We start from the raw sequence: 26,757 nt of genomic DNA, 5'->3' as shown, positions 1-26,757 counted from the left end.
ATCCGCCGCCGCGTGCGCACAAACGCGGGAAGGCGAGTGCGAGGACCAGGAATATAGAAAACAACCGGGGTGGGGATTTATTTCACAATAAAATAAAAGAGGCGAAAGTAGAAATGTGCCTTTTGCAAAGTCCAACTGGCTTGAAGCGGAAGTCAAGCCAAAAGTTGAAACACAGCATTCAGATTAATTTTGCATTAAGCAGCAAAATGCACTCGTTTTGAGCCATCTCTGGGGCGGCGGCCATTTTGTCTTCTGTCGACTGAAAATGACATCACAGCTGCTCATGACGACCGATCGCGGCTGACCTGTTTTCTGAATCCTAGCCGCGATTGGTCGTCGTGAGCAGTTTTGATGTCATTTTCAGTCAAAAGAGGACAAAATGGCCGCCCCCCCCCCCCCGAGATGGCTCAAAATGGTTGGACTAACACTTATTCCACAAACGCAATATTTATCACAATGCCCTGTTTCAACTAGTGGGCTTGCATAGAACATTCGTGGAAAAAAAAAATGTTTGCGTTGACATCCTATTTAAATTACACAAGTGCAAGGCTACGGCAAAGATAAAATTGTTAGCTAATTTAATATAGCCTACCAATGCTAGTTTGAATGAATTGTCATCCCTCCGCAAGACAGACACAGGTCCACTTTCAATCGCTTTACTGAAGAATGGGCAACAAAATCCCATAAACACAAACACATTCTTTGACGATCTGCTGATGGCCTCAAGTGACGCCGTCACTCAACACCTGAGTAACTAACGTTTAGCCAGTTAACAGCCAGCCAATTCTGCACTCATTTGCTGATCATTCAACAGGCCTGGCCCAGCTGTTAAAGACAAAAGAGGGTGGTGGGCCCAAGTGAACAAAACGAACACCCGCACACACACACACACACACACACACGCTGATACGGCATTTTGGTTATGAGCGGCGGACGCTGGCCGCTCACCTTCGTCACCGATGAAGTGTTTCATGGACGTCCATGTCTTGTTGTTGCAGAAGAAGGACGCGTTGGCGGGCAGGCTGTCGTTGACGCAGTGCGCCGTGCTGCGGACGCACTTCTGACGAAGGTTTCCCATGAAGAGCTGCAGGCCGATGAGCGCGAAGACGCTCAGGCAGAAGACGGTCAAGATCATCACGTCGGCCAGCTTCTTCACCGACTGGATCAGAGCGCCCACGATGGTCTTCAGGCCTTGCGGAAGGAGCACAGCGTCAGCATGCCGCCCGGAGCGAACGGCTAACGCCGACGGAACAATTGAAAACCAACATTCTAGCCGTGCAACAAAGAAAAAGGCGATGTAGGGAATCACTCACTGTCCACTGCATCATGTCCCACTATATAAAAATCCCTATATAGTGATTAAGGAGCAGTTATGAGTGAATGATTCCCAACACAGCTAAAGTGTACCAAGCTAAGAAAAGAGAAAAAAGTTGAACGGAGACAACTGTACTCTTTGTGGTTGCTAAACTTGTTTCATCTTTAATAGGGGGACCTCACAATTAAAATGTCAACAAGTCTTTTGATTCAAAATGAAACTTGTACAACAAGCAACAAGAGTCCAGTTGCCTCTATTCATTTTTTTTGTGGATTACAATGACCTAGATGACTGAAAATCAACACAGAAAAGCTACCAAAAGCACTTTGGACGGATGCAACGTGGAGAAGGAGGAAAGGAAACATGGAGGAAGAAAACATGGAGGAAAAATCCTGACAGGAAGCAATCACAGGCCTTTTTATTCCGGGTATTTTCAATCAAACGATGCGCTTCAGGAGCCTTTATGGAACAATTTTTGGAATACCCAAATCTGGAAAATAAAAACAACGCCTATCCTCATTTTCCAACAACTGGGCGAAAAAATGAGCAAAGAGAGCAAACAAAGTGACCCCGGGCAGCTGACCTGCATCACTTCTTTTTTTTATTTAGAATTGATTGCCTATAAAATAAAACTTAAAACCTATAAAACAGTTAGTGTTATAGTAGGAGGACCCCATTACAAATAAGTCACGCTAACAACGTAGCAGCCCTGGCTAGCTAACCTTGGCCTGTTCACAGCGCTAATGCAAGGTGGTCAGATGTCGGTCTTTAGCTGCGTAGCCGTGGTCTGAACCTCTCATGTCCACTCGAGTCCTGCATTCTACTGATGTACGTACGCTACCGCGCGGGGTGGGTGGGGCGGGGGGAGTTCGAGATGGAGGTCAGGGGGGGGCGCGCTCACCTGGGATGACTGAGATGGTTTTGAGCGCTCGCAGCACCCTGAACGTCCGCAAGGCCGACACATTACCCAGGTCGACAAACTCAGTGACATATCTGCAACAAGGCCAGACAACACAAAGACACACGAGAAGGCGTCACGCACAGACACACAAACACGCACGCACGCACGCCATTGGACAATCCGCCAAGAAGACGGACGCGCGCGCGGATGCCACCTGGAGGGCCGACATCATGGAAAGCCCAGTTTAATTGAGTACGCTTAGGCCAAAGAGGCAGTAAGAGTGGAAAAAAAAAAAATTTCCACTTAGTGCGCCGAGAGTCTCACGAGTAATGACAAAGAGCAAACGAGTACATAGACCTTCAAGTGGATTTTGATGATATGGAATAAATGCTTATCTGAGCTTTACATCAAACACGCTTGGCTACTAACACCCTCCAGCTGACTTCCTCTTTTCAGCTCCCTGCTGCGATTCTTCTTCAGCTGTCCGGCGGCCGTGGGGGACGGTGGGGGGAGCGGGGAGTGAACACACACACGGGTCGGGCCGGACACGGGACGACGTTTACGACCACACGGCGATGGCGAGCGAATTCCTGCTTGGGTGGAGCCCAAGGTGGGTGGGACGGGCCGTCGGGCTCCGCTGGTGGCCTTACCTGGGATGACCGAGATGGTTTTCAGGGCTCTCAGCACTCGAAAGGTTCTCAGCGCCTGCAGGTTGCCTACTTTGATAAACTCTGTTAACAGCCTGCAGGGGGCAGTGTGGCGCGTGCAGCAGCGACAATGACGACAACAGAAGAAGACAAAACAGAGCGCTCACACGTCTCTTTCTGACACGTTCAGGCAGTAACATCAGTAAAAATAGAAATGGTTGACAACAAGCATCTATGTAGTAGTCATCTTAAAATGCACACATTCAGATGAATATCGTTAATTTAGTGTTCTGAAGAAACCCTAACACTGATGGCTGCGTGGCCTTCTTGCTAACAGTGCTAACAGCCATGGCGCAGAGCTCATATTTCTCCCTCTTGACTGGCAGATTGATTGAATTAGTATGGTGGGCTTGGGTTGGGGGGGTCGTTAGGGGCGGTGCTGATGCCGGCGGTGCTGTGGCAGCAAAAGCTTCAAGCGGAAGTCAAGCCAAACATATTTTTGTCAAGAATATGTTCCCAGCCAGCAGCAGTTAAGCAGCAAAATGCCCTCGTTTTTAGCCATCCGTGGCGGCGGCCATTTTGTCTTCTGTCGACTGAAAATGACGATGACCAATCACGGTCGTCGTGAGCCGTTGTGATGTCATTTTCAGTCGACAGAAGACAAAATGGCCGCTCCCGGAGATGGCTAAAAAAGAGGGCATTTTGCTGCTTAATTTATATTCCACCTACGCAAAATTAATCAGAATGCCGTGTTTCAAACTATTCTTGAAAAAAATACTTTTTAGTCATCCGCAAACGTGTCAAACGTGACTTTTACGTCGAGCACCTCATCAATGCGAGGCCTTCTTTCGCCAGCACGCCACCGCAGCTTTCTTCGGCAACTACATACACGAAACAAGGCCATATCATGTGACTGACCACCGCACTGCTACCGACCAACACGTCAACGCTGTCATGTGACGCTGGCGGGCGTACGCGAGGGGCGGGGCAACGTGTGTTGATTGGAGGAAAAAGAGGGGGGGGGGGGGTGGTTCATGAACACTGTTACCATGGCAACTGTGACACAGTGGGAGGCGCTGGGAGCATCAGTCAGTCTGCGTGCGCGCGCGCGTGTGCGTGTCCAGAGGGGTGTGTCTATTTACTGACCATCACTCTGCTTTTAATAAAGCTTGAGGTGACGTTTCAGGGGCACAGTGTGTGTGTGCGCGCGCGCTAATATGTGACTTATGTGTCCCTGTACCGCTAAAGATCCAGGATGGCCCGCGGGTCAAGGACGCGCACCCGCCGACATTGTGTGTGCGCGCGCATGTGTGTTGCGCGTGTGTGTCGCTGATGAAATAAGAGCAGACTACGGAGCGTCATTAAAGCTGGAAGTGAGGCTGGACATTTCCCAGAATTCCACTTCATTCGGCCACGTTTTGTGAACTTTTGTCACGAGTTTGAAGACAAATCAAAGTGATTTTGTAATATCTCCTCAAATTTTGCTTGATTTACGTCCGCAAGTGATTTTATTGATTTCTGTTCCGTCTCTTTTCCGGGATGAATGGTAACATGTCACGTAGCGGGCCGGGCGGATGTGATGTTAACGGCGGGTTTGTCCTTTAGGAGCGGCCATTTTTCGAGGAGGCGACCGGGGCGGGCGGTCTCGGGGGTAGCCTGACGCGGGCGCGCGGGGGCACGAGGGCACCTTCATCAAAAGGCTTCGATTTAGACGGAGGCGGCGGCGACGGCGCTTTGTCAGACGCGCTAATCGCGGGTCAAGCACGGGGGGTCAACTATTGATCCGATCACATGATTGAGATCGTTTATCTTGCGGGCGCCGGCCGCCGGGGTCGCGCGTCCGGCGGGCCCCCGTGTTGGCTTGGCCTCTCTTGTCTGACTGATTGCCGACCGATCGCTAAGCAAACCAAAGCCCAAAGATTTTCCATCAGTCACTCAATTACTGAAGTGGAAGTGCGGTGCTCTTTTTCTTTCTCAGGCCTACACTTGAGCGTATCCAAGTAGAAAGAATTCATTGATGAAGGTGTCGATCAGAGGTGTCCAAAGCAGGGTTAAAATGGTTTGGGATTGTTCATTTTAGTTCGTTTTTAATTCATTTTGACTTTTTTTTATTTTTTTTTATATCAGGATATTTTAATTAGATTTCAGAGCAGGTTTGTTAGCTTTTATTTTTTCAAAAATCTGTTTGTTTTAGTTTAGTTTTTATTTTAGCATAATATTTCTTTTTTTCTTTTTTAGCTGTCAAGTCCAAGATAAAAAATGTAAAAAGGTGTTGTGTAAAGTAAATTCCCAAATGACTTTTCGACCTCCATTCTTCTGTGCAGCTGTACAGTAATATCGAAAGAAATATATTTCAAATGAACCGCAAATTATGTATAAAATGAATTGGCAAAGATGAAAACAACATTTTTGCTATAATTATAGTTAGCTTCAGTTAGTTTTATAAACATAAAATGTAGTTTCAGTTTGTCAAAGTTAGTGTTGAAAGACATTAACCTTTAAAGCAAAAATCAAAATGTACAAGACACAAAAAAACTTCAAATGTAACATTGAACCTGAAAAAAAATTTGCCTGTTACAAGCTATCAAAAATTCCTTAATTCAAAAACTGGATTCTTGTTGGATGTTTACTGTCACTTGAATGACTGACAGTAAGTAGTATATGTACTTTCAGTCGCGTACTGAGTCGAGGTACTCTGGTCCCCTCTGGCCACGGCCGCAGCCAAGGCAGCATTGTTGGCTGCTCTCCTGGCAGCCACGTTACCGCTCAGCTGACTCAACCTCATTAAAAGTTTTCCCCGCTGACAGCTGACTTCTTCCTGACGCTGCAAACATGTCCGCGCCGGCCCTCGCGCCGGTGTGATGTCTAAAGCTAGCCGGTTGCGCGCGGGGCGGCGTGACCCAACTCAACTATTCAGGGCTCAATTTTCGGGGAGCGGCGCCGATGCCGGGGGCTCCTGATTGCTTATCAGCACCGAGCTCGCAACGTCAATTTGGCACCCAAGCCATTTAAAAAAAAAAAAAAAAAAAAAAAACGAAGGGCGCTGCTTTCATTGGCCATGACCAAAGTCGGCTGTGACCGCTCCCGTAGTGGCGCAGCCCTCCCTCTGGCACATCTGCCGGCTTGCTAAACGTCTTTCCCCGCCCACACTTTGACAAACAAATCCTCCCACGTATGAGTGTTGGCGTGTGGTGACGTTGCGTGCGTGACTCACGCCATGACGATGACGCTGAAGTCCAGCCAGTTCCAGGGGTCCCGCAGGAAGGTGAAGGGTCCCACGCAGAAACCCCTCGCCAAGATCTTGATGAGGGACTCAAAGGTGTAGATGCCCGTGAAGGTGTACCTGGAGGTGGGGGGGGGGAGACACTTGATGGCGGCACAGAAACAAGACTCATCCAAAGCAGTGGTTCTCAAACATGGGTCGACTGCTGATTCAAGAACGGACACAGCTAGAAAGTCCGTTTTTTCTGATCACACAACACAATATTCAGTGGGATTTAAGAAAAAAAAAATTATGGACCGAGATAGTTTCCTAAAATGTGCACTTGACCCAAAACGTTTGAGAAGCCCTGGTCTATGGAATGGTGCTCGGGCGTACTCACTCGACATATTTGGCCCAGGTGGCGGGCTCGGACATGGCCATGAAGCAGCAGTTGGTCAGGATGGTGCACATGATGAACAAACTGAACAACGTGACACACTTAAGGAACACAACGCCATCATCGGAGTATGCATTGCGTAATCCTTGATATCCAGCTGGACGTCCATCGACTAAGACAATTCAGCACACGACTACAACAACCGTCCCTTACTAGTAAGGCCAGTTCCACGGACTAGATGACATTTCATACTTTAAGTAGTAGAAAGAGGCCTGTGAAAATTCTTGTAGGAACAGTTTGGCATACTAGGACACTAGTAACATTACTAGTGAGGTTTATTGCATTCCAGTAAACCAACAAGGGGACAAATGGAACAAGTATGTGCAAAATGACTTTCAAAAGTTTACTGCTAAGGTTTAATTGTGTACTAGTAGGTCAAAAGTGGTACTAGTATTGAAAAAAAAAAAAGCTGTACAGTTTGTACTAGTACATGTGGGTTAACCTGGATGTGAAGAACGTCAAATAAATGCAAGAAACTTTCCATAGTTTACTAATCAGATTTAATTGTGGACTAGTAGGCCAAAAGTGTAGCAAAAAATTGGATTAGTAAAAAAAAAAAAGATAGTGAGGACAAAAAGCACACTAGTACATGGCCCGGAAGCCGGATCTGAAGGATGCGGACTAAATGTTTGGCTGGGTTTCCCATACGTTGGCAGTGAAATGTCACCTCCACCTGCCGCGTTGGGGAGGAAGTGGGCGGGGGCGGGCCGAGCTGTCAATCAGGCTATAAATGACTCTTAATTACGATCATTTAGAGCGAGGAACAAACTCCTCGCGTGAGACTTTGAGGGGCGGCTGGCCAGATAAACCACGCGGGCGGCTAATTATGGCGTAATGACAGGTCGCCGTCAAGGACCTCCCGGGCCACCGTAGCCGTGATGTCATTACGCCGCCCACGGCCTCCACGGGAGCCATCTTTCTTTCCCGGCCCTATTCCGAAGGAGGGCTTCCTGCCGGCAGTCCGCAAGTCATGATTTGTCCTACTTTGCGTATACGTGCCGTCCGCTGTGGCGCCGGGTGGTGCCGCATGCTGCCAAGCGTCTGACCTGGGCGCCCGTCCTCTGATGCCCGGCGAGGCCTCACGGGGCGCCAGGATCAAAGGTGACACTTGAGTGAGACACAAAGCACACAAAAGTGTGTGTGCGTGCGTGAGCGGGCGGGCGGGCGGGCGCCTATGTCACGGCACAGCTTGTCATGGTGGCGCCACGCCGGTGGGCCAAAATCCAAAAGGCTCTTGGTCGCACACAAACACTTATTGAAAACTCTGAGCATCCACTTCATCTGGACACCCCCGCCCCGCTCTGCATCGCCCCCCCCCCAAGCGCAAAATCAGCAGCGCCGCACCTCGACCGGCGACCTCTTCACCCGATTATCCCCGACAACAGCGGCGTGTCCGCCGACTCGCCATCTCTCAACGGCAGCAGCCGCCGCGCTGGCTAAAAATATCAGAGTGTGAGGTGAGGACACGGGGCAGGGGGAGCAGGCTAGGGGGGCATTTGGAGGGTGGTGTATTTGGGAACGGGGGGGGGGGGGGGGGGGCTGTGAAGCCATGTCTGTCATGTTTGCTGTCACCTGACTGTAGAGGTGGGGAAGTCTCAAGTCTTTACTGTAAAGCTTCAAACCAGTTCAAGTCAAAGTTCATTTGCCTGAAACGTTGCGGGGACTTCACTTGACTTGCTTCAATTTTGGTCGAGTCCCCAAAAGTCGAGTCCCCAAAACAGGCGAGTCAAGTCCACACTCAATTTTAAGCAAGGGCGGAGCTATGGGTGAGCCAGATTGACAGACTGCCCACCCAGTGAGATTCATGAAAAAAAATATATACTTTGAAATTTTTGGGTAAATTATTTTAAAATTTGTGTTTCGTTGTCTTTTTTTTGTTTTTTTATTGTATTGAATATTGAGAATTTTATTTGAATATACGATGTGTCGGGATAGGAGGATTGTGCTCAGTGAGGGAAATATTCAGGCCCAGCCGGATTTTTCCAGGCCCACCCATCAGCCACGTTCTGGCTCCGCCCCTGATTTTAAGTAAGGCGAGTTCACACTAAATTTTAAGCAAGTCGATTCGATTCCTCATTCAACTGTAAGCAAGTCGAGTCCCCACTAAATTTAACTACTAAGTTAACTACACTTCTCATTCAATTTTGGTTAGCTAAATTGTGAAGCTAACGTCGCTTAGCTGGCTTTTCTACTGACGGATGAAGTTAGACGTCGTACTGGTCGTATCGCATATCTTTGATTTTTAAGCCTTGCCATTTCTCTTTTCCTCCATTCGGTCAAAAGCATCCTCCTGGAACCCGACCTGTATTGATCTTCTGAGCCCCCTCCACGACACTTGCTTGTATCGTAACACACCGGTTGCTTGCCCGGTGTAAAAAATAAAAAATAAAAAAAATAAAAAAAATAAAAATAAAACATTGTCCTTGAGCACCACAGGTTTTCCTCCAAACATCACAAGGATGTTGACAAGGATATGAGTGCACCAGGATCCTGATGGCGACGGTCCGCACGGGATGGAAGGGACTGAAGAAGTAGAGCGCAGATGTGGCGTTGAAGCGAAAGATGGCTTTGCCTTTGTTCAGAACTATGAAGGTCTGTCAACAAAAAACAACCACTAATGGCATATTCTTTCACAGCGACTATTGAGTTCATCATAACAGAAAGACAGCAGCGTTGCTTCATATCGCTGCTTTTAAGGGACTAAAGGGTGCTTCACTGTAACTCATGGGGCTCATTAAAATCTATACGTGAGTGTGTGTATTCATGTTGTTACATGTATGCTGCGGTGAACAGATTGAGTGGTTTGTTTGAACGTGTCCGGGGGAGCAGTGTGGCAGATTCGAGTAGGGAGAAAGTTCCAGAGGCAGCGGCTGTTTTGTGTTCGAATTACTTCGATATCTGTAAGACCCGAGTACGCTTGGAGACCGATTCCTTGCATTTTTCCATGCATGGCTCTCAGAGGGAAAAGTTAGTGCAAGATAAATGATCATTTTCCTCAGTCTAGCAGAGAGTCTGGATGTTTTTTTTTTTGTTTCTGTCTGTTTTTGGCTTCCCTCTGCTAAACTGGCACAGCAAACGCAAAGCCAAACACAAACACGTGATGTTGCAAACGGCGCGGAGCCGAGAAGGGAGGCCGGCGAGGAAAGTCCCTCAAGAGGAAGCGGTGTGATGTGGGGCTGGCCGGCGATGTGTCGCCGCCGCTCGCCGTCCCTCGCCAGCCTCACATCACACCGGCGCCGCGTTCCCGCTTTTCGCTTTGCCTCCCGCGGCGGCGCTCGGGCGAGTCGAGCAACTTCCGCGCGCCGACGCCAAGGGGAAGTACAGTTTAACGCCGCCCCTACTTACCAACGTTAAACTTACCAATATTCCAATAAACACGTCCGTGTTAAGGTTAAAGAAATATACGCCATCAACCATTAGCATGTCGATAGCGTTCCCCACTCTACGTTAGCATTAAGCTAGCTGGCCAATCTTAAGGCGTCGTCGTTTGGTTGTATAAGTGCACAACACGTCATTCTCTTTATTTTATGTTTACTTTGACCCAACTGGGAGTGGCAGTAAACGTCGGGTAAAAGTCGGGTGACTCGTATGTCAAGGTAGCATGTTTTGCGTACCCTCTGGTCTTTGAAGTAGTACGGGTCAATGTCCTCCAGGGGCACTCCCACCAGGTGAGAGGGGATGTCGGCGTAGATGCGCGGCAGCTGTTTCCCCGCCTCCAGGTCGGCCCGGGGCCGAGGGACCTCCACGTCGCCAAGGTCCTGACACACACGCGCGCACACATTTGTAAAGTAGCTCCTCTCTATTCACGGCCATGTTGTTCATGGAAGCAGTGCACATCAGCTAACGATGATGGGAACGGGTGATAAGGTCATATTAACGGATTAATTAAAAGTCTCCGATGTTAAGGGAGCCCCGGAAGGTTTGGGACCCGCCCCCGTTTAGCGCGCCGGCTACCTCCTGGTAGTGTTTGTTGCGTCGGGCCTCCTCCTTGGCGATGCGCTGCTCGATGGCCGCCAGGGAGTCCGGCGTGAAGCGCTGAAAGCTCTCTGGTCCCATTGGAAACACACAGCCGGCCATCTTGTCATCCTGATCCTGCTGCTGACTGGCCCAAGCAACCAGCTGTAAAGTACACACGTAAAGTACCCATGAGTACAAAGTACAACGACGCCTCGCTATATCACCATTCATCATTTACTGATTTTTTTTTTTTAGTGAGAGGTTTATTTTTTTTCATGGGTTTTCACAGTTTACAGGATTTGGAGTTGCGCACGTTGGGCGTAGTACCACGTTGTGCCACAACATGCCGGGCAGCACTGAGCTCTACGTGAAGGAATGCAGCATATTTAACAGAAAGAAGAAGAAGCGAAGAAGGTCTCGTACGATAAGCTGCAATGATAGCGATTGCTCTTGCAGAGAAGAAAAATCTGATATCTGTGAGTATTGTCGTTTGTATGTGTTGCTGCACCGTGTGTTTAAAGTATCACCTCTTTGAAGGTTTAGAATCACCGTAATCAATGCTAATTTACGTTAGCCCGTCTAACCGTAGTAAAAAGAAAAGGTTAAAAAAAATAAAACAATAACCTGAATTGAAAGAATTTATATATATATAAAAAAAAAAAAAAGTTTGTTTGAGCCGCTGATCATCATAATACGGCCTCTGCCTCAAATCGAGCCAGGAAAAACCCTGAAGTATAAACGTAAGAAGGTGGAGTGCTTGCGAGGGATCCTGGGGAAAGTCTGAGAGCGCTGAGAGCGCTCGTGGTTGTGAGACGAGGAGCGTTTGATTGGAGGATCTCCGAGCGTGGTGATTGAGCGTGATGAAGACGCGGCTCGCGACCGAGACGCGGCTCGGCTCGGCTCGGCCTACGACCTCCGCGCAATCAAGCGGACCGGACGCAATCAGCCCCGCCTCCTCGGGCCCGGCCAAGCCTCAAACGCTCACAACCGAGGCGCTTGCCGTCACGGTCCTGTTTCCCTGACGCTTTTTCATCCGTTACCTTAGTTACCTCGGTGGGAGGGGTGTTGTCGTTGTTTGCCATTTCCTTAAGTCTTGGCGAATGTAAATACTTTTGGGAACTAGTTCTTCAGCCTTTGGTCTCGAAACGCTGTGTGCGCGTGTGCGCGCGCGCGCGCGCGTGTGTTCTTGCGGACCATCTGCACGGGGCTCTTAATTGAATGATCAGACGGGAGTCATTTTTCAAGCCTTCATGCATTTATTCTTCACAGCTCCCAAATCAGATTTGTGAAAAGTGTCTACGTGATTGCGCGCGCGCGCGCGACGTGTGGATGACAGCTTCTGATAAGAATGGAAAACAGAGCTCGATTTTCCTTTGATGTGGACACACACACGCAGAGCGGCGGTCACGTAGGCGCGTGTTGTTGTTGTTGCGCGCGCGTGTGTGTGTGTGTGTGTGTGTGTGTCAATCATGTGTCATCGAGTATGACACGCTAACAGTTAGCGAGCTAGCTCCTCGAAAAGAATCGAGTAGGTGAGGAGAGACGGGAGAGTGTGTAAATGTCAACGTCATGGCGACAGATGCAGCTAATCTGCTACAATTGGCTTATTATCCAGGCAAAAACAACTTTTGAGCATATTTTTTTTCAGGGTTTCAACAGTATACAAGCAAGTGTGGATTTCAAATTGTGCGCCTCGAGTGTAGCACCACATTGTGCCACAACATGCCAGGGCAGCACTGATGACTACTGGAAGAGATGCAGCGGAATTCATTCATTATCAATTAATTAATTAATAATAGAGAGCATTCCTGTGACTCTTTTTTTTATGCTATATTTGCTATATCTGTGTTGCTGCTCCCTGGGTGCTCAAGTAGCATTTCGTCGCTGTCATGTGAAAAACACTTATCTCCATTTTTGTTCATCGTGTTTCGGCGTTACGGACAATGCATTAAAGTGAAAATTAAAAAAAGTTTCCAAAATTGGAGATAAGTGTTTTTCACAGAACGGCGACGATTTGAAAGGTGATAATCACCGTAACATCTGCGCAAATTTCCTTCCACCCGTCAACGGCGTTTCACATTATATATTAGCAATAAGCTAGCGGACTTTCGTTGGACAAAATGATCGCCTCGACAATACTGCTCATGACATACAAGACGTATGCTGCATATACACTCTGCATCTACACGGCATCTGCGCCCTGGCTCCGCCCCTCACGGCGAGCGGCTGTCAGCGGGCACGATGACGACGACGATGAAGACGTCCCTCGCTAGCTCAATTCAATTAGCTTGAAAGGAGGAAACACACATTGTCGCCGCCATTCAAAGACGGCGGGCAGCGAGCCAAGCGAGCTGGCAGGCAGCGACCAGAAAAGTTTGGCTCGGAGACAGCAGGGGCGGGACTTGGGACGCAACGGGGCATTGGGGGCGTAGTGACCCCGATTGACATCACATGATGACAATGTTCAAAACCTGGCCAGCACCGACAGGCGCTTACTGGCCAAACCGACAGCAGCGGGTCGTGGACTTGATATCCGGGACTCTGCGATGCTATAAATCAGAAGCAGCTCCAGAAACGTCCACTTCTGGAGTGTCAACTGCTCCGAATAATGTCTTTTTCCTAAGAAAATCAATAACGTGCTAAGTATGCTGGGTGCAGAGGCCATGAAGCGAGTATCAAGGGAGAAAATCCCAACATTATAACATTACTTAATCCACAACCCTGGCAAAACTAAAATTAATAATAATTAAAGCCGTCAAAAGGTGATTTATAAATAAAAATAAAACAGTGATTTTATTAGGGTTGTTGAACCGGTGTCCTAATGACGAACAAGTGGACTCAATAAGAGTCCAGGAGATGATGATGATGATGATGATGATGATGATGTGTGAGGAGGAGGAAGCTGACAGGAAGGTGATGAGGAAGACTCCAACTCACAAACACACACACACACACACACACACACGCACATAATGTACCCTTATCGTTTCCATATTAGCTATGAGCGTCTCACTAAGTGTCCCATCGCCGAGAATTGGCAGCGTGTACGAACGCGCACACGCGACGGGAGCGTGCCGAGTTCACACGGCGGTCAAGGTCGCGTCGGAGATAAAACGTTTTATGGGCGTCGTCAAACGGCCATCAGACAGTAACGGAAGCCTCAAGCCTCCAACGCAGCCATCAAGCTTGAAACAACATTTCAACGGCAAATTAAAGTGAAATACGCCGCGCCGCCACCGCGACGCCGACACGTCCTCGCAAAGTCAAAAAACACACGCGCACGTGTTGGAAAAGCGTAGCCCGGCGAAAACGATTTAAAAAAAATGATCGTACATGATCTCGTTATTTTGCTAGCTTTAGCGTGAGCCTACTTTTGTTTTTTCACGTATCCCTCCTGGTTCACTGCTGCATTGTGAAATACTGACGAGCCTCGAAAAAGGAATTCATCTCAAGATGACACTTCACGCTCTTCAAAACAAGTGAGCCCGCGTGTCTCCCAGCTTGTTAGCCCGCTAGCTTGCGTGTCAGCAGCCTAGCGTCGCTCACATGAGTCACGGCGATTTTATTCGTCTTGACTTTGTCGCCGCATCTTTTAGCACTATTGGCGTCCGGGTGTGAAGATGAATAAATGCTTTTAAAACATATAAATGAAAGAGAAGTGAGTCAGAAAGACTTGACAGCTAGCAAGCGCTAAATATTTTCCCTGTAAGAGTGGACAAATGTTACACTTGGAGTATGCATCACACCTTTGCGTTGACATCACTCATCCAAATGGATATGAACACACAAGTGTATCTCGTGTGTGTGTAGCAGGGACGAAAACGTTTATGGTACAGTCGAGCCTCAATTATGACGGAGGATACGTTCTACGTACTCTAGGTGAAAATATATGAATATATAAATAAAAACTGGCAATAGAAAAAAAGAATTGAACACCAAAATGCTCAACCAAACCACAGCATCTCATTTACAGGAAGTCGGCTAGCCTAATGCTAACATATAAGGCAATGCGCTACAGACGGGCTATCAAAAATAAATAATTGTTTTTTTTTTTTTGCAACTACTTGTATATCCAGTATATGTACGTATGTGTGTGTGTGTGCGTCAGGTATCAGGTGATGAAGAGGAGGTGACACACAGAGTCAACTTTCAGCTGGGGTTACATCGACGACATCACAACGCGCAATCTGGGCCAGACCCACGTACACACACACACACGCACAAGCACGCAAACACATTCATTATTCACACACAGTCAGGTAGCAGTGAGGTGTTGAGTGAGTTTTAAGTTGGTTTGTCCCACTGACAAATGATCGTCAGTCTGTCACTCCAACATCTGCCTCCTGTTGGATTGTTGTTATGCTAGCATGCTAACATTAGCGCACGTCCTGCGCACACGCAATCCGACGCCGTGCTTGTCGTTACCTAGGAAACGCTTTGAGTTTATCCCTTCAAAAAGAAGACATTCACTTCCTGTCACACGCACACACGCACACACACACGCACACACACACGCACACGAGACAGACAGCTGGTCCATTACAATGACTGCTGTAAACAACTGCAGGTGTAATGCGTCTCTTTGTTTAAATGGGTGTGTATGCGCACAGTACAAAAACCTCTCTCACAAACCCCCAAACTCTCACAGTTCCAAAAACTCATACATCAAAAGAAAACGCTCACAAACGCCCCAAAAAAAAACTCTCACACCCTAGAAAATCTCTCACACGCGCCATAAAAATTCTTACATAGCCTATAAACTCTGACACGACCGCCCAAAAATTCACACAAAACGCTCACGTAAACGCCCCCAAAAATAAAAAAAAGTTTACAGATCCCAACAAAACTCTCACACACACAACAAAAACTTCTCACGCCCACCAAAAACAAAACAAATCTCACTCGCACCAGAAAAACTCACTCTCACAAACATCACAACGGTTCTATTTTTCATATTTTTCACCCAAAATACCTTTTTTTTTTCTCTTTTTTTTGAAGTTGTACGTCAGAGTCAAAATTGATGTGCGTGAAAAGAAGTTTAAAAGGGAAAATGGAAACCATCTCAAATCTTGAATGCTGATTTTCGCCGTGTGTGCGCGCATGCGTGAAAAAAATCTTATTGTGGCAATCTCCCACTGTGGCCTTCTTTCTGTCTCGTCATCGCTTACCGTCTCACACACCCGCGCGCGCGCACACACGCCCCACCACACACACACACCTTCATTCGGCATCAATATTCAGGTTCATTTTAATTTAGCACCAAAGGAGGTCAGACGAGACGCTCGTCAGCCTCTTATAGCTTCGCCGGCCCATCTCGCTGTGTGCGTGCGTGCGTGCGTGCGTGCGTGCGGTTGAAAGGTGTCAGTCACGCTCGAGTGTGTCACTTGATAAAAAAAAGCATAAAAACTTTTATTTTGTTGAATGTGAAGGGTCGCGACCCTGAAGCTGATGCCACATCCTGCCCTTGGCAACTTTCAACTTCGCCTACTTGCCATTCTTCTTCTGACATGCTTACGTTCTTATTATGACTTCACTTCCTTCCTGTCGTTAGCCATCCGTCCTCTTCACGTTATTCTAATTACATATCGCCACCTACTTCACATTCTTATTATTATTATTGCACATCCTCACGATTACAAATCGCCACCTCACTACATTAATACCGTCACTACACAGAACACATCCGCACCTGCTTTAAATTCTTTTCACAGCTATAAATGACAACACACTAAATTGTATTTGAGTACTACAGTATATAGTGTTACACAACCACTACTATATATTCTTATTATCATCCAGTATATGTACAATATTACCTTCCACTCTCATGAAACAACACTAACGTGTGTACGTGTGTGTGTACACAGCGACCCACTTACATTTATCCTATTTGAGACTCTCTGCCTCCCATCTCTTCCTTTCTGCTATTTTTCCTGTGTGTGTGTGTGTGTGTGTGTGTGTGTGTGTGTGTGTGTGTGTGTGGGGGGGTGTCTGCATACGCGCGTGTGTCATGCTGTTCTCTTGCTCCCCGGTGGTTGATTAAATAATTTTCTATTAACTCGTTTGCGACACAGCCGACACTGTTGGTACAGTAAAGACTGTCTAACACATCACACCTTTTATAAACTGTGCACAATGTTCCCCCTGATATATATATATTTTTTTTTTAACAGTAAATTATATGTGTATACATATTTTGAGTTGAGTTCCGCTCCATGTGTGCTAAAATGGCTCTTGTTTCAACGTTTAGAATTACCGTGGCGTCTGCGCTAACGGCCGTGAGCCCGTCTATGGCATTTCGCAGTGTACGTTAGCCTTAAGCTAGCAGACATTTGCAAGATGAAACGATGCGGCTTGGTAGAGCATCTCGACTGTTTCAATCGTGTTGTGTATCATGTCTTACAGTCAACTTCAATTTGGAATTGAGTGCGTGTGAGTGGGTGTGTGAGACAGGTGTACCGCAAGCCGCAGTTACAAGCGAACTCCCCATCCTTTAGTGCGCTCTGGGCCACGGCCACACCCGACCACCCGACCCACGCACGCACAGCGAGAGGCGTCTGATGGATGACGAGTAGGAATCAAGAGTGACGGAGTGTTTCCTGTCGGTTTGCGCTGCTCTTGAACTACTAAACTGATGAAGCCGCGGCACAAGGACAACGAACGCACGCGCGCGCTCGCAGCCTTGCCCATCACGCACCGACGTGCATGCCCGTCTGTCATCGATCGGTGTCTCTCACTGCACTCACTATTCCATCATTTCCTGCCAAGACAAAGCCAACTTCCTGTTAGGGTCACATGTTTGCTTCTTCGACCGTTAGAGGCCCGACGGGCGAGCAAACAATCACAATTTTTACGATATATATATATATATATATATTATTGTCAAGTGATTAAAATGTTTTAACTAATTAATCGCAAAATTTTCCACAATTGATCGCGATTAATCGTATTTTTCCAACTCCAATTTTTCACAAAGCCTGGAACCAATATTTACTTGAGTAAAATCTTGGAATCAACGCGGAAAGTATATTTCGATTCCAAGACTGTTCTTATAGCTCTCTTTGATCCTTGAATACGATTCTTTTCCTGTAAAATACAACAGTTGAACGATACACCAAAGACGTACAACTAATATGGTATTTGAATTTGGCTTTGCAAAATGTGCAAATCATTTTGGATTTCTCCACCGAGTCGTCGAGCAACTTTTTAAAGTAAAACTACGTAAAAGGCCGTCTTTGCGACAGTGACTCTCCTCTAAGTAAATAAAGTAAAGTAAATAAAACGGAGTTAACCGAGTTAGTGCGTTTGATTTTTTTAGTGCGTATATGCGTGTGTGTGTGTGTTCGGAAAGCCGCCACATGCACGGACAACGCCGTCAGCTGATCACCATCACCTGAGAGTCCTCGTTAGCACTCTAAACGACGGCTGGGGGGGACGCCAAACTGCTCGCCAGAGAAGAAGAAAAGTGGGCCAGTGCTGGGAGCCAGCACGGACCCCCCACCACTATCCCCTCAACCCCACATCCACACACACACACACACACACACACACACAGAAATGTCTGGATTGCTTCCACTGTCACTGTAGTTTTACTGTTGCAAAATTGTGATGAAGGGGACGCTTCATCTTCATCATTTCTTTACAACTAACACATGAGAAGCTTCCAGAAAGTTGAGAGTGTTTTTTTTTTTTTTCCACGGTTGATTTGCCAAGAGACATCAAATGTTTCCGGCAATTTTAGAGTCTTCATTATAATGTTTTTAGACAGGAAAGAAAAGCCCACGTCGACATTCGAACCAAGAGCCCGAGCACCGTGAGGCAAGCATGTTTACCTGAAAAATAAACTCATTCAATTGTACTTATCATCGCCCCCCCCTTTTTTTTTTTTTTCTCCCAAACATGCCATGCGGGAGGATGTTGAAAAGACGTGGAAAGCGTCCGCGACGCGAGTGTCATTCGACAGCACCAAGATGGAGGATGAAGGACGGCGAAGGCGACGAGTCCTGACAGGAAGTGGCCGGGCTGACATGGCCGCCCCTCATCAAAATAAATCATCGGCACTAAAGTGTTTTAACATGTCGGCCGGCCGGCGCCGCTGATTTAGTGCGGCCCGCGCAACATCGCAGTCACATTTAACGTCGCAAAAGCAAAATACCACCGCCGGCCAATACATTTTTTTTTTTTTTTTCTAAATTAGGATCTTTAACCTTATTTACCCCCATGCTCATATTCCGGATAGATGACAAGCCACGCAAAAAAACATATTTGTGCCGCGTCAAAATAAAACGTGACATGAAAATCCAAGTTTGGTGTGGTTCTGATCCACATTGTCAGCAGTGTAAAAGGCAAAGCGGTGGACGGGGAGCGGGCGTGCTCAATGGGCTCTCGCTCAAGACTCTCAACAAGGCTAGCATGTAGCTGCTAGCATCACGTGTCGAGGTCTCGCTGTGTACTTCCAGCACGTCGCTAATATTAGCGTGACCCGGTCAACAAATGATGACAGCAGACAGAAACGATCAAATCAGATCCAGTCAGAGAAAAAAAAAAAAACAAAAAAAAAAAAAACATGCCGAGTGGATGTCAGCGATGAGAAAAAAGTCATCAAATCAAACACACAAACCGACTTGTGCCGACCCCCAAACCATTTAAAGGTCCAGTGTGTGTGGAAGTGTGTGTGTGTGTGTGTGTGAGTGTGCATATGCTAGTCGCGTTGCTTCTGCTGTTGCCATAGTAACAGATGCCACTCTTGGGACCAAAGTACAGCATGCTGATGAACAGGTAAAAGCAGCGTGCGTGCGTGCGTGCGTGTGTGTGTGTTTCACATTTCAATGATTGTGTGATGATTGAGAGGCAGCCGACTGCACAGGGTGTGATTTATAACACTACTCCCATGCCTCCTCCCCCCAACCATAAAACATTACACACACACACACACACACACAAATAAAGATACGCTGAATATATGTGCTCACATGGTGTGAGGGCATCACCTGAAGCGAGGGTGTCGCATGAAGTCAGGGCTTCAGTTGAAGTACGGGCATCACACCAAGTGAGGGCTTTACCTGAAGCGAGGGCGTGACGTGAAGTGAGGGTGGAACACGAAGGAAGTGAGTCACTAAAGTGAGTGTCACATGAAGTGAGTGCTTCATGTGAAGGGGGTGACACATGAAGCGGGGGAGTGATATGAAGTGAGGGCGTCGCACAAAACGAGGGCCTCACACGAAGTGAGGGCGTCGCACAAAACAAGGGCGTCGCACGAAGTGAGGGCGTCGCAAGGATTGGGAGCCTTATGAGGCGAGGTCGTCACAAAAGCTGAGGGCAGTGGGAATGTCATGACGTGAGGGTGTCACATGAAGTGAGGGCCTCGCATGAAGTGAGGGCAGTGAGTGTGTCATAAAGTGAGGGCGTAACATGAAGTAAGGGCGTTACATGAAGGAAGGGCATCACCTAAAGTGAGGGCAGTGCGAGCCTTATGAAGTGAGGGCGTCATATGAAGCCTGGGCGTAACATAAAAGGGCGTCACATGAAGTGAGGGCGTCACATGAAGTGAGGGCGTCACATGAAGTGAGGGCAGTGCGAGCCTTATGAAGTGAGGGCGTCATATGAAGTGAAGAAGGGCATCACGTGAAGCGAGACCGTCACAGAAAGTGAGGGCATCACACGAAGTGAGGGTATTACATGAAGTGAGGGCAGTGATAGTGTCATAAAGTGAGGGCGTAACATGAAGTGAGGGCGTTACAAGAAGGAAGGGCAACACCTAAAGTGAGGGCAGTGCAGCCTTATGAAAGAAGGGCGTCCCAGGAAGTGAGGGCATTACATGTAGCAGGGGAGTTACATGAAGTGACACTAGCTTGATCCACTAGATGAGCGCTATAAAAAAATAAATAGTGTCAAAATTGAAAACAAATCAAATGAATTGATTCAGACAGCAGTTTAACGTTTTTTATTTAACACGTCCAGCTGCTTGTATGTACTTGATCTCGCTTTTCAGGTTTGTTAGCCAAGTTAAGTTATAGCCAAACGTAAGATGACGCGGCGCTCATTAGCCCGTTGCGTTGAGGTCGTTACGAAACATTTGAAATGTTGGGGCGAAGCCATGAAAAGCCGCATCTCAGCGAGCCGGTTAAGCGGGACGCGAGGTGACACTTTCCAAAGCGGGCTTTGCTTTTCTTGCTGCCGGACACGCGCGCTCTCGGTCGCGCGCGTGGCGCCCGGCACGCCGGGCGGCTTTGCTGACACCGACGTCTGCGCGCAGAGTTGACGAGTTGGCTTTTAAGAGTCTTTAGAAGAGCGACAGCATCATTAAAGTGTCGGATTAGAAGAAGAATTCAGCAAGAACTGACGCGGCTTCACACGCAGAGGAACTTGCTGTGAGTGTGCGTGCGCGTGTAGGTGCGCGCGTGCGCCCGAGAGTGTGTGTACGGCAAGCGATTTCTATTTCAGTGTTTATTCGATTTCCTGTCCATGTACGAGCACACTTACAGTACATCTTCACAAGAAAGACAATTCCGCGCACTCGTAGAGCGACATGGGTGTGAGAGAGAGAGGAAGATGACAACAAAACAACTGCACTAAGCGCTATGGAAGTTTTCATCCTGAAAGTTGTGTAAACAACAACGGAGGACAACTTTCTTGTATGTTAGGGCTGTGCAATTAATCGAAATTCAATTACAATTACGATTATAAAATTGGCATAATCGTAAAAAAAAACAAAACGATTATTAATATGCATTTATATCCAACACACTGTACAAAAGGAAATCATACATTTGCACCTTTTTTTAAATAACTAATTATATAAATGTTGTTTAATCCAAAAATAACTTGCATAATTATAGTGGTTAAAAAGATATTTGTATTATTTATATTTTCTACATTTTCTTATTTTGTACCAAAAAAAACAAATGATCATTTGAATAACCGTGATTTCAATTATTACCAAAATAATCGTGATTAATTTTTTTTTTTTTTCCATAATCGAGCAGCCCTATTGTATGTGTTCATTGGTTCTCTCTCCAGCAATCACAACACATACATACATCAGGGGCGGAGCCATTGACAGACTTGACAGACTGCCCACCCAGTGAGATTCACGAAAAAATATATACTTTTACATTTTTTGTAAATCATGAAATTATTTTGGAATTTGTGTTTGGTTTTTATGTCATTTCATTTGAATATACGGTGTGTCGGGACAGGAGGATTGTGCTCAGTGAGGGAAAAATTCAGGCACATCCTGATTTTTTCAGTCCCACCCATTAGCCACGTCCTGGCTCCGCCCCTGACATACAAAAAACAAAAAAAAAAACAACAAAAAAAACACACGCAAAGCAAGAAATGATTTTTGGGCAGGACGCACTGGTGGAACCGTCAACGCGAAATATCACTCAGCTGCTCAACTTTGATTGCCGACGCTGAAAAAGAGGACAAACGTAAAGGCAACGCTGACAGCTGCTCTGGAGGTCCATGCCTTCCACACGCGCACAAAACACGCAAGGGGGGCGCTCCCTCGTCCGTCAAACGACGACTCTTGCTGGAGAAAAGGTCAGGCCCGCCGCCGCCGCCGCCGCCGCCGCCGCGCCGGGCAAACAGCGGCCTCACGCTCGCGCGCGCACGCACACACGCGCCAATGCGATGCATGCGCCGGCCACCTGTTGTGCTTGTGTTGTGTTGACAAGCGACACAATGTTCACGTCGTCTCCGCCAGGCAAGGAAGCGACCTTTCGCTCTCAAGGTCACACTCTGATCGCCCAGAGCGCCACCCCAATGACCTTTATCATCATCATCATCATCATCATCATCATCGAAACCAAGTGCAAATACTTTGTTATCGTGCTTAAGAGGATACGTGCTCAAGAAAAAAGATGGTTTTAGCGTCTCGGAGTGCAGATTTTTTTCTTGTTGTTTTTCCTTCTTGTATCTAAAAAAAAAAAAAATGTTACAGCGCACTAATGGAGATGAAGAAGAGTGAACCATAAAAGAAGACGAAGATGATGATGACGAAGGCAATTTTTTTAACATCTTTTTTTTTTGCAGTTCAGCACAGTCAGTGTTGCCATTTGCTCGCTTTATATAACAGACGATTCCGGACCCTGTAACATCTATGCTAATTTACGTTAGCCTGCCTATGACATTTCACAATATATGTTAGCATTAAGCTATGGCTTGGGTAAACATTTTGGTATTCAAACATACAATTTTTGATTCTCTTTTGTTTTTAACCGGGAGTGACAAATAAATAGCTTGAAGAAAGCACACTTGGCTTCTTATTAGGAGAACTGTTATGTTTTTGTTTCCTCGAAGTGATATTATATGAGTTCTCCCATTTCTTGACAAGAGAGTGAGAACAGGCGCTAGGGAATATTTCAAACGTGCATTTTAATAAGTTTAAATGTGTTGAAAGTATATGTGGGAAGGGCTATCTTAAAGCTTAAGCTATTAAAAAATGTTTTTTATAAGTTCTCTCCGTGATAAACAGGAGTTCACCGTACAGCGACGCGTGATCAGGTTGATGTGATGTTTCATCTCTAATTATCATCAGCCAAACACGTGACAAAGCCACACATCCTTGCTTGCTTCCTCCCTTCCTTCCTTCCTTCCTTCCTTCCTTGCACCCTTCCTTCCCACAGCGAAACTCCGTCATGGTTTCCTCCTCTTCCTCACTGCGCCCGCCGCCATGACGCCAACGTCGCACACGCAGCCACAAAAACGACGACGACGACGACGAAGGTTGGGTGACCTCCACCGAGGCGCTTTCTGCGCAGGTCAAGGGTCAGATGACACTTTGATGTCAAAGGCCCTTGCATTTGCGTTAGGGTTGCGACCAGAGCACTTTTGTTCATAAGCAGCCAAACAATGGAAGGTCAAAGTTCAGCGGGCAAATGTTGTCTCTCACACACACACACAAGGTCCATCCAAAGTGTTTATGTAAAGAATTACATGATTCTTTTTTTTGTAATAATAATATTAACAATAACAATTAATCATTATTGTAATCATCTTGCAGCTTGCATGAAGAGAGATTTTAACAATGGAAAGAATGATAATCATGATTTACAATGAAATATTCATGTTGGATGGAATCTTACCAACTGGACATAAATATTATTATTATTATTATCGTCATTATTATTATTATCATCATCATTATTATTCAAATCAAATTGCGAGCAAGAGCAATGTTACGTAAATAATAATAATTATTATTGTAAGAATCAGGTTGCGTTAAAAGGCTCCTCAAGAATGGAAATAGTAATGTCATGTAAAAAACGACGTCAATAATTATTGCAATAATTAGCTTTGCATGGCAAGGATCTTAATGAATGGAAAGAGTACAGGCAGGTTGCATAGGAACACAGGAAACGCGTGCGTGTCCCCCAGGAGCCAAAGTGTCCCAGCAGGCAGAGAGAAAAAAAAAAATGCTGACTTTCAATCAAACGTGAGAAAATAATAATAACAAAGAAAGCTTGACACGCACAAAGTCAGCAAAAGTTCACCTTTCACAAATAAAGTGCTACTCACGTGTCAGGTGTTTCCAAAGCAAAAAGTGTGCACGTCGTCGCCTTCACATCGCGCCGCGCGTGCACGTGCAAGCGCTTGTCTGAGCGCCTCTCAGTCTTTACATCCAGCCATGGGGAAAAGGATGAAGAGGATGAAAAGGAGCGTGGGGAGGTGGACAAGTCTCCACGGACGACGAGTGTCTACGAAAAAAAAATAAATAAATAAAAATAAAAACACAAAAAAATGAAAAAGAAGTCCTCCGCGCGCGCGCGCGCCAGCTGTTGCTCTCGTGCACGAGCGCCCCAAACAAAGATGAAGAAAAGAGAGGGAAAAGGCAAGGAAGCCTGAAAGAAAGAAAAGAGGAGTGTACAGTAAGTTGTTTTGAGGTCCGCGAGTCAGCTCTGCTCTCAATGGGCCGCCAGCCCGACTCAACATGAGCACCAACATCCACCCAGGACGCTTGATTGCCCCTGGACGCCAGAGAGAGAGAGAGAGAGCGAGCGAGCGAGCGAGCGGAAAAAACGAGAGAAGGGCCAGGTATCGCGAGGTTACACCTTGCTCTCGTACACGCGCGTGTACGCGCGCGAAGTCCCGCACGGTTTCAATATGACGTCACAACACACTGCCTTTCTCTCACCAACCGTCAAAACGTTCTCTATAACAATTAAAGAAGAGCAAACTAGCTGGGTTTCAAGTAGTAAACACTCGCCAACTGCCAAGAAACTAGATAACTGCTAATAAAACAGCTGCGGCAACTCGATTGTACGATTAACAAGTGCATGTGACGTCATCGACATCTATCTTAGTGGTGTTTCAATTAACTAGTTAACTGTGTGCACAAAGTCCAAAGCTATTTTTTAAAATTACTGAAGCTGGCCAACCGTGTCGAAATTAGCGTAAAGTGTGTGTAAAGTGGTTAGTTTTTTTAATAAAGTAGTATAAACTATCCAACTATGTAAAGTTGAACAGAAAGAAATACAGCTAACTCTATATCATGTAACAAACTACCTAAGTTAGCAAGTATGAATTGTCTTACTGTATGAAGTAGTATAATACAACAACAACAATTAATCGTGTGTCAAGTAACATAAACCGGCTATAAACTATCTTACCTCGCACACTGTACAGTAACATCAACTAGCTAACCGTGTATAAGTAAATATGAACTCCAAACTGACCAGCTAGCTACAGTACATAAAGAGATATAAACTGGTAAACTATATAAAATAGGACAAACCAGCCAACGGTGTACCTAACGTTATTTAAAACCAGCCAAGCTCTTGTGTTGAAGACTTTCAAGTGATTAGAGATAACAAAAGGAAAGAGTTTAAATTCAGTCTACCTTTTTGGTCGTCATTTACAAGGTTTGCCAAAACTCGCTCTTTTCGTTTATTTGTTCATTTTTAAGCACAATTAGTTACTTCCCAGCATGCAACTGTGTCAAGTGTACAACAGTCTCCCCCTAGCGTCGACTGCCTGCAGTGCGACTGTCATTCCTACTCCAGTCATCTAGTTTGGCGTTTGGGGTATGTGCCAGCTGAGTACGGGCAAGAGGGCGAAAGGTGGGGTACACCTGGCTGGACTGGTCACGTCTCAGCCCCGATTCGAACCTGAGGTCTCCCGACTGTGCTTGCCTCTCATTGCCTCTATTAGTACAACTTTTTTCCTGCCGTTAATTGGGTTGACACGCAATGAAAATGATTTACATAGCAAGCCTGGTTCTGTTTTTATTCCATTTAACAAACTATTCACAGATTCGTCAGCTTTTAAGGGGTGCGCGTGTGTGTGCGCGTGCGTGTGCTGATTGAATCTCCCAGGTGTGTTTATTGTCCCGTCGCCATGGCAGCGAGGGATCGACGAGGTCCTGCAAAGACTGCTGAGTTCCCTCGCCGCCTCCAGGGGGCGTAAAACCAAACGCAGATGATGGTGGCGGACAGAAAGAGGAAACACTTGAACTCGCAAAAATTCAGCACGGGCAACTGTCTTCTTCATGTCAGCATGTGTACTAAACGTGACAATTTGGTGAAGTTTTGAAAGGTGCGACTAGATTTAAAGGCGTAACTCTTGGTTATTGCAAGACAAGAAATCACCACCAGGGGACAGTAAATTGTTAAGACACTGCATTTTTTTATTTACATTAAGTGTGTTAATAACATATATGTGGCATTTTTCAGAATCAAGAATCAATAAGGACAAATGTATCTCCACAGCGTATTTCCTAGCATGTTATAATTGGCCGGTTTTAGGGGCGGATGTGTGTCATTCTGTCGACATATGTCTTAGCCAATGGCGAGCCCGGCTTTCGTTTGGTTGTCCTGACAACCAATGAAACTGGTATTGTTCGGCTTTCTCCTCTTAATTGCACAATCAATAACATTCCAGACGCACAAACTCAAGCTTATTGGTTGATTGATGTGACGTTTAAGGACGAGCAGTCAGTAAAATCACACGACAGCTACTGACAACAAATGTTGTGTTGTGCTGCCTCCCAAAGGTTAACAGCGTTACTGCACCCCACAAAAAACCTAATTGACTTACTATAAATGGACGCTTTAAAAGAAAATTAATGTATAGGCAGTTTTTCATTTTTAAAGAAACAATGTTGAAGGTGTTAGCTTTTGACTTTTGGAAAAACAAAAAGAGAAAATGACCATGTAGTAAGGCCCTTTTTTATAAATGGATAAATAATTTATACATAAGGCGTTAAAAAAAAAAGACCAATTATAGTAGGCGCTAACTCAACTGCTTTTAAGACACGACTAATGACGTAACACAAGG

General features: G+C 46.3%; 1 protein-coding gene across 5 annotated transcripts in view; it reads right to left on the bottom strand.

Annotated features, from left to right (window-relative positions):
- LOC147127184 (sodium channel protein type 5 subunit alpha-like) overlaps positions 1-25,430 on the bottom strand; it is a 57,443-nt gene extending 32,013 nt beyond the window's left edge. For 3 of the 5 annotated variants that reach the window (XM_086019940.1, XM_086019943.1, XM_086019944.1), the window contains exons 1-9: positions 25,322-25,430; positions 24,001-24,179; positions 10,477-10,641; positions 10,137-10,280; positions 8,999-9,116; positions 6,466-6,556; positions 6,078-6,206; positions 2,217-2,308; positions 949-1,191 (exon numbers count right to left, since the gene is read on the bottom strand). In XM_086019940.1, the coding sequence (XP_085876066.1) occupies positions 949-1,191; positions 2,217-2,308; positions 6,078-6,206; positions 6,466-6,556; positions 8,999-9,116; positions 10,137-10,280; positions 10,477-10,599 (940 nt within the window). In that variant the 5' untranslated portion in view covers positions 10,600-10,641; positions 24,001-24,179; positions 25,322-25,430. Of the gene's footprint in view, positions 1-948; positions 1,192-2,216; positions 2,309-6,077; positions 6,207-6,465; positions 6,557-8,998; positions 9,117-10,136; positions 10,281-10,476; positions 10,642-24,000; positions 24,374-25,321 lie in introns of those variants that run through there. The other 2 variants (XM_086019941.1, XM_086019945.1) reach the window with 2 other exon arrangements.
- Between the last annotated feature and the right edge of the window lie 1,327 nt (positions 25,431-26,757).

The sequence above is a fragment of the Filicampus tigris genome, chromosome 21, assembly GCF_054856515.1.
Source record: "Filicampus tigris isolate MCC_2025a chromosome 21, RoL_Ftig_1.0, whole genome shotgun sequence".
NCBI classification, from domain to species: domain Eukaryota; kingdom Metazoa; phylum Chordata; class Actinopteri; order Syngnathiformes; family Syngnathidae; genus Filicampus; species Filicampus tigris.
This window is presented reverse-complemented; position numbering and strand designations above follow the sequence as displayed.